General features: G+C 41.9%; 2 protein-coding genes across 2 annotated transcripts; both read left to right on the top strand.

Annotated features, from left to right (window-relative positions):
• Window positions 1-571: 571 nt before the first annotated feature.
• LOC110063096 (putative ATP-dependent RNA helicase DDX41) lies at window positions 572-3,389 on the top strand. Its single transcript, XM_020770044.2, has one exon. The coding sequence runs from the start codon at window positions 764-766 to the stop codon at window positions 2,624-2,626; it is 1,863 nt and encodes a 620-aa protein (XP_020625703.2). The 5' UTR covers window positions 572-763; the 3' UTR covers window positions 2,627-3,389.
• Window positions 3,390-4,657: 1,268 nt separating this feature from the next.
• Window positions 4,658-8,047, top strand: LOC110063101 (creatine kinase B-type-like). The gene is made up of 4 exons (XM_020770050.2): window positions 4,658-5,255; window positions 5,685-6,097; window positions 6,871-6,925; window positions 7,503-8,047. Exons 1-4 carry the CDS (start codon window positions 4,658-4,660, stop codon window positions 7,679-7,681), a joined length of 1,245 nt encoding a protein of 414 aa, XP_020625709.2. The 3' UTR covers window positions 7,682-8,047.
• Window positions 8,048-8,578: the final 531 nt, after the last annotated feature.

Below are 8,578 nucleotides of genomic sequence, written 5' to 3'. Positions count from 1 at the left end.
GAGTGGCAAATAAAGTACCGTAATTCCCTGAATAATCAATGTACCCCCACGTGTGTTTGTACAATCCGGTTGCTGAAGGAGGCTTCGGTTGCTAGACCAGTGAGGCCCAGAAAACACAGGAAATAAAATCCTTTTCTATCAATTTCCGCTTCATGCATTATTGACTGCATGCTGCAGGGCTCCGACCTCTCTCTCTCTCTCGCATTTACTTTACACACAAAAAAAGAAATTCTATGGTATACCTGCAGAGTTTCACGCAGAAATGTTCAATGAATTCATATACCAAATTTTAACCTCACATATATAAAACATAGAAAAAAAATAAAATATGCATTGCTCCGTTCTTATCCCCCAAAGATATGCATGAGACCATTCGTTGCGTGGCAATTTTTTCCCAGTTTTTCTACCCTTTCTTTGACTTGGATTTGACTACCCTTTAAAACTAGTGTCTATTCTTGGGACCCTTGAAAATATCAGGAAGGAAAAAAATTATCAAAAGCCAATCGTCCACTACCCACCCCCCTCCCCAGCCCCGTCAACACCATCGCACATCCCACGTGACCTTAGTGTTCCTCATGAGAATTGCGGGCTCGAGACACCGTCATCTCGACGTAGAAAACGACTGTGATATATCGACTTTTTAATCTATCTACGAAAGTCTCCACAAAATTTCACCCACTTTCTACCTCTCGTGGATCTCTTGGTGAAAGGGCCGTATGCGTCAGGGTAGAAAAATTTTGTGAAAGTGAACTTTATTTTGAAAATGGCAAGCCAGAGAAAGAGACGACATGAAGAGAGGTTGGAAGAATTCGAATTGTCTGATGAAGAGGACGTGGAACTTTATGTTCCGTTGAAAGAAAGAAGAAGGCTTGAGCTTGAAAAACGAGAAAAGTCTTTAAAAAGAAAGACAGAAGCGCCACCACCGGTGGAAACTGTGCAGAGTGTGTCACAAACGTCGTTAGTGGAGAAAGAAAAACACGAGGAGGTTCCCATTGGGTTAAAAACCAATGTTAGTTTGTTGGATCAACACAGCGAATTAAAGAAGATTGCTGAAGCTGAGAAGGAGACCGACTATGAGAAACAGCTTAAAGAGGAGGAAAAGATCTTGGATAGCATCGCCGAGAAAAAAGTTTTGATGGCTGTTGGTGAAATTGCAAAAGGAATTGTTTACACTGATTCCATCAAGACTGGATGGCGCCCTCCAAGGTACTTTAAGTCATATCCCCCAGAGAAGTTTGATAAAATAAGGAAGAAATGGCATATTCTAGTTGAGGGAGAGGACATTCCACCTCCAGTCAAGACTTTCAAGGAGATGAAGTTTCCTCGGGCTGTTCTGAACACACTGAAGCGAAAAGGAATAACTCACCCAACACCTATACAAATCCAAGGGATACCAGCTGTGCTTACTGGGAGGGATATGATTGGTATTGCCTTCACAGGCTCAGGAAAGACGCTGGTGTTCACGCTTCCCATCATCATGTTCAGCCTTGAGCAGGAGAAGGTTCTACCATTCCAGAAGCAAGAGGGTCCTTACGGGCTCATCGTTGTTCCATCTAGAGAACTGGCACGGCAAACATTTGAGGTGATTTCTGAATTTACAAGGGCCTTGGAACTGGATGGCTTTCCTTCTCTCCGATCTGCTCTTTGCATTGGTGGAACTTCAGTGAAAGATCAACTGGAGATCGTCAAAAGAGGGGTTCACATGATGGTTGCCACGCCAGGTCGACTGATGGACTTGTTAGAGAAGAAGATGGTCAATCTGGACATATGCCGGTATTTGGTTCTTGATGAAGCTGATCGCATGATCGACATGGGCTTTGAGGAAGACGTCAGAACAATCTTTTCTTACTTCAAGTCACAGCGTCAGACGCTCCTGTTTAGTGCAACCATGCCCAAAAAGATTCAGAACTTTGCCAAGAGTGCTCTTGTCAAGCCAGTAACTGTCAATGTAGGAAGAGCAGGAGCAGCAAGTCTTGATGTTATCCAAGAAGTTGAATATGTGAAACAGGAAGCCAAAGTTGTTTATCTGTTGGAATGCTTACAGAAAACAGCTCCCCCAGTGCTGGTTTTTGCTGAGAAAAAAGCAGATGTTGATGATATTCACGAGTACTTGCTTTTGAAGGGAGTGGAAGCTGTCGCTATACATGGTGACAAAGATCAAGAAGAACGGGAGAGTGCAATGAGAAGCTTTAGAGAAGGCAAGAAAGATGTGATGGTGGCAACTGATGTTGCTTCCAAAGGACTTGACTTTCCCGATATTCAGCATGTTATTAACTACGACATGCCTGAAGACATTGAGAACTATGTCCATAGGATTGGTCGCACTGGTCGTTGTGGGAAGACTGGAGTTGCTACAACATTTATCAACAAATCTTGTGATGAATCAGTTCTGTTGGATCTGAAGCACTTGTTGCTCGAGGCGAAGCAGAAAATACCTCCAGTACTGGCAGCACTACAAGCAGAAAATGAAGGTTACCTTGATCTTGGAGAGGAACGTGGCTGTGCCTATTGTGGTGGCCTTGGGCATAGAATTACTGAATGTCCCAAGTTGGAAGCAATGCAAACCAAACAAGCTGGCAACATTGGACGAAGGGATTACCTCGCACCTGGAGCAGCAGACTGGTAATAAATCAACCTAATGTGCCACTGGTGATTAGGTCATGAAAGACATTGTGGAAGTCAACTGGTATATCAAACAGTTGTGTTAAAAAGTCACCAAAGTTACTTGCAAAGAAAAATTGTCTGGCATGAGGCAGGGGCTCTTGGAAAAAAAAAACTGCAACAGTTGTAAAATATTCAAATACCAAAAGAAACAAACTTGTAATGAAAGGAACTATTTTTCATACTGGTTGTCATACTAGATATGCATTGTAGTAATGCAGGGGTGTCATTAACATTTTCAGCATTTTGGCAACTGATTTTCACAGGTGGGCAATATTTTTCGAACTAAACTTCTTTATAAGAAACACTTTCCCTAGATTGTCAAACCAGGCAGGCAAAATCATCTTGCAGCTGGTCATTTTGCCCTGTACCTGGCCGTTAATGAAACCCTAGTAATGGTGTGTTGTTTTGACTATTAGTAAAACATACAGTGTTTACTCTCTGCAAAGGTTGGAACCATGATATTTAAAAATGTATGGAAGAAATATTTACAGAGTTTGAAAGACAAACATTTCTGAACATACTATATTCATTTCTAAATAAAGCAATGTTACTCACAAGGTTTTATGTTTTTGTTTATTAAATTACTATAGACATTTTATGAACTTGGTTGTAGATATCTTGACCATGAAAAGAAAAGTAACTTGTAGGCAAATGAGTTGACTCTGTAAAGTGTTGTACTTACAGCATTTTTTGTTTAAGAGCAATAAAGTCTGGTGTGATATAAAGTGTGTTGGCTGTATTCCAAGACTTTCCAATACCTATGAGATTTTAACCTGCGTTGAGGCATTCTTTTTTGCTGGTGATAAAAAGAACACCTGATGACCGGTTAATGAGATTTAGTCTTCAAGGGCCTCTGCCAACGCAAGGTTACTTTCAGTCTTTGCAATAGAGTGTTTTCAAAATATTAAAATTCAGCTTAGTAGTGAGGCCTAGAGGACATGAACAAAGGAAATTAAATGGCTCTTTTGTTTTTGTCTTCTAGGTCTTGCTATCAAGCTGAATTTTAATATATCGAAAGTGGCCTGTTACTTTCACTTCTTTCTGTATGACTGTGGTGTTCCCTTTAAATTGAAGGAAACTTGAAAATAATAGTTTAATTAAAAAAAACAGAAAAAGAAAGACACATACGAGAAAATAATAACCATAAAGGAACAAGGATAGTTAAGGGTGGAGAAGATTGACACGGATTACATACAACGAAATTGAAAAGTTTAGGCTGAACTTTTCAAGATGCGCAAAACGTAAAGTAGCTCCTTTAAGCTTATTAGCTCCTGCGCTGTTTTTGTAATCCTCAAGTTTTTTACTTTTTTGCAGAGGCCTCTGTTTCTTTTTTTCTGGGTTTGTAATAAATTGTGGTGGAGGACTGAAATATCTTGAGATGACTGTGGGTCAGAAAGTTCAAAAGGGGAAGGAAAAAATGTTTCTTGGTATTGTTTAATTTCCCCATATGCACGTCCATGTGAATAAAAATAAACTTTTTACAACCACATTATAATTCTAGAAATACCAAAAGAAGACCGACATAACTCCCACAAACCTTTCATTATCGAGAGTCCACAAAATTCAAATTCAAGAAAAAAAAATTCAAATTTCAATTTGGTCCGACTTGGAGTTCATTCACAGAGTCGCGAAACGTACAAAGACGGGTGCCACAAAGACGTGAAACGAGCGCAAAAATTTAGAGGGGCACTGGGGATAGTTTCGCTAAATCGCGCGTGGCGCAAATATACTCTGTATCTCGAGAGAAAGTTGTTTCTTTACAGCGTGAAAATAAACATTGCGAATCCATTATACGTTTCAAGGCTACGCTGTAAAAGGGTTGAAACAGAATCACCTACTCCTAAAATAGCTCGACTCAGTCTCTTGAAGGAATATACCATTTCAATTTATGACGTAATATAATTAGTCAATTACATATTTTGTCCAAATCACTTACATTCGGGTGGATCTGTAAAGTGGATTATTCAGATGTTCCCTTCAAGCTAAGTTCGCCATGCCTGCTATTTTCTCAGTATTTCAAAACGACAAAAATGTCATTTACGGTGCCGCAGCTGTGGCCGCCATCGCCTTCGGAATCGGCGTTTATAAATTATCCGGGTGTTCCTGCGCGCGCTCGGAAGAATCTAAACCAAGTTTCGTTCCGATAGCGGACTATCCAGACATGCGACAGTACAACAACTTGATGGCGAAGCACTTGCCTCCTCGGCTATACGCTAAACTGCGAAATAGAAAAACAGCGAGCGGTTTTACACTGGACAAGGCGATTCAGACCGGAGTCGACAACCCGGGACATCCATTTATCCTCACTGTGGGAGCAGTCGCTGGTGATGAAGAGACATATGAAACATTTGCAGAATTGTTCGATCCGATTATCGAAGAGCGCCATAATGGCTTCAAGAAAACGGACTTGCACAAGACTGACCTGGATTCGTCCAAAGTTCGCGGCGGAAAGTTTGATGCGAATTATGTCCTGTCTTCCCGCGTGCGAACTGGAAGATCCATCAAGCGTTTTAGTTTACCGCCGCATTGCTCAAGAGCGGAGAGAAGAAAAATTGAAAAAATTGTTACCAGGGCACTTGCGGGACTGAAAGGTATGTTTCCAAGCTGATTCTGAGACAAATATTAAATTGCGCGCCATATTTGCACCTTGGAAAACCGCAAACTCACCTACAGAATCACAAACAATCGCTAAGAATGTCAGAACATACGACCTTTCATCTCTTTACTCTCAAGGGAAGTACGCGCTACAGAATAATATGTTGCATAAAACGTGCGAGCCAGTAAATTAAGAACTCGATGTACTCACAATGGCCCTAAGCTCTGGACAACAACCTAGACTTTGACAACTCAAAAATCTCTGGGTGAAAATTACGTCTTGCTTGACCAGAGTGTCATTAAGTTGTACTTGTCATCTGTGCACGTGCTAACCTGTTATTCCTCGTGCGCGCGCCCGCCTAACATGATCAAAGTTTAGGTGGTCATGGCACAATTGAAAAACTCAATATTTCAAATAATTCCAGGTGACCTGTCTGGTCGCTACTATCCACTGAGCGAGATGACAGCGGAAGAGCAACAGCAGCTGATCGACGATCACTTCCTGTTTGACAAACCAGTCTCCCCGCTTCTCACGTGCGCCGGCATGGCACGTGACTGGCCTGACGCGCGAGGAATCTGGCATAACCACGACAGAAACTTCCTCGTGTGGATCAACGAGGAGGACCACACGCGCATCATTTCCATGGAGAAGGGCGGAGACATGAAGGCAGTGTTTGATCGCTTCTGTCGCGGCCTCTACGACGTGGAGAGACTTATTCAACGTCAAGGGCACGAGTTTATGTGGAATCAGCACTTGGGATATATTCTCACTTGCCCTTCTAATCTTGGAACAGGCCTTAGGGCTGGAGTGCACGTTAAGCTACCTAACCTGGCCAAGGTAAGAAAATAACGAATCCCTTCCAAAGCGGGAAGGAACTGGTTTGAGGACGGTGCCTTCTTTTGTTAGTGCGCACACGTTCTGCGCATCACACAAGACATGGTTTACACGTCACGCGCACTTGGGTTGAATTGACGTAAACAACACCGCTACCAAGTGCGCGACTGAAATGAAAGCAAAATTTTTCTGAGGTGACCAAATCAAGTTTAATGAGTCTGTACGAAAACCAGGAACAACAAAACAGGAGAATATCGCTAACCACTAAATGTTTACGGTTTCCAGGTGAGAACTTGGCTGGTATCCGTAAAAGATTATACTGAAATCCAGCTGTAAGCATAGACCTCCAGATGGCATAGTGCGCGAGCAAAACAAATGCGAGAGACGCAAATGTATGACTTACTGGCGAGGTGAAACAGGCACGCGTGGTTACCCCTACATCTTATGTAATCGAATGGAAGTGGCAATAAGCCTATTTAGACTGTATTTTGGCTAAACCAGAGCTGTTAGGGACGTTAAAAGCGTCGTTGCCACGATTTTGTTATAAAAATATCCCAAAAGAGGTTTTAAATATGTTACCGTCCTTAAGAGCTGGAGTACATCTTAGATTACCACACTCAGGAAAGGTCCTAACTCTCTATTTAAAATTTCAAACAAATACTAGTAATTCTCCTATCCACTTTCACTTTTTACATACATGTACACATGTATGTCACTGAAAAGTATAGCAGAGGGCATCCACTATCGACTAACAGAGATGCTGTGTTTATTTTCAGGATCCGCGATTTGACGAGATTCTAGGAAAGTTGCGGTTACAGAAACGCGGAACGGGTAATTTCTTGCTTACTTGCTTGTTTTTGATTGCTTTGTTTGTTTGTTTGAGACTTCATGATAAACTTTCCACAATTCTCGAACGACCATTTTCTCTCTCACTCTTATTTCGCACCTCGCTCGCCGCCTGTCTGAGGGACAAAAGACATTCCTTAATTTCTAGCTACGGCACCCTCCACACTACATCAGAAAAATTTGAAAACGCAACTTTACATGATTTCTACGGTACCGGTTAGGCCTACCGTCCACATCAATTCGTTTCGAAAACGTAAGTTTTCGAAAACGCTTTTCAAACCGATGGAATTTGAAAACCGCGGCTTTTCGTGTTCGTGTGGACGGAAAACATTTTGAAAACGGAGCTTTTCGAAAACGATGGCATCGCGATAATCACGTGATTTCGCTGACCGAGTATTCCTCAAACACAAATCCACCTGTGATTGGAACGTTTTTAAATTTTTCCGGCGTAGTGTGGACGGAAAACATTTGATGCGTTTCCAGAGTGAAACATGCGATTTTGAATTCCCCCGGCGTAGTTAAAATGGTGAATACTTATCAATGCAATCTGTTAACTCAACAGGAGGTGTAGACACAGCCGCGGAAGGAAATGTGTTTGATATCTCCAATCTAGACAGACTGGGTTTCTCCGAAGTGGAACTTGTCCAGAAAGTGATTGACGGTGTCAATCTTCTCATAGCGATGGAAAAGAGACTGGACAGTAATCGACCAATAAATGACCTAGTCCCGCCATACAAATAAAACGCTTGCCTATTGACTCCAAGATATCAACTCAAAGATTTTGAACAGGACCGGACCTCAGAATACGACAAACGGAATGTCAAGTGCAAAAAAGCCTTGCAGTTTTTCGTGGCAAATTTTATTGCTTAACGACGGCAAAACTGCATTTAAAACATTGCAATATCCGATGTAACTAACAACATACTTTTAACGATCTTTCCTCGTTTTCCAACCACTTTTAAACGCCTTCCGATCCCATGCCAGAGTGTTTTTTTATCTTACAACAAGTGCAGTTATATTATAAAACGTTGTTCTTTGCATCCAGATTGCATTGGGTAAAAAAAAAGGCTGGACCAGTTGTAAATAAATGATTTCATGTGAGAACAACGTAGTGAAATATTGCTTTGTAGTTCATGTATTGTGACCAGCTGGGGAAGGGTCAGTAGAAGTTTGTCAGTGACAGAGGCTTTTTTGGCGTGACAGTTCGAAAACCACCTTTGTAACCATCCCATATCTGAAAAGGCCAAAAAAGCCCAGACTCGTACCCAGTCGCTATTTTCGTGTTTTGTGAGGAGAGAAGATTGGAAACCAGGATGGATTAAGACGCGCGGGGTGTCATGGGAAGGATCGTCTCCTAACTCCCCGCGCGCTCTACTCGATTCAAACCGCTTTCTCTTTGAAGCAATCCGATCTGACCCGTAAAAGCGATTGGGTACGAGTGTGAAAAAAGCCCGAGAGCCAAGAGCAGGGTTACATCAGTTGACTTAACTCAGACGTCACCAACACGAATGGCGTGCATAGTATTGGTTGCCATAGACAAAGAAAACGCTTACGGCTGATTCATAGGTGTGAAACAAGCACAAGGATAAGTACTTACCATATGGAATTCATAGGGGCAAAGGGTTAACTCTCTACCTC

This window comes from Orbicella faveolata, unplaced genomic scaffold (genome assembly GCF_042242905.1).
Source record: "Orbicella faveolata isolate gen_17 unplaced genomic scaffold, um_ofav_v1 contig_14, whole genome shotgun sequence".
NCBI lineage: Eukaryota > Metazoa > Cnidaria > Anthozoa > Scleractinia > Merulinidae > Orbicella > Orbicella faveolata.
The sequence above is the reverse complement of the archived record's forward strand: the minus strand, read 5'-3'. Positions and strand labels throughout refer to the sequence as shown.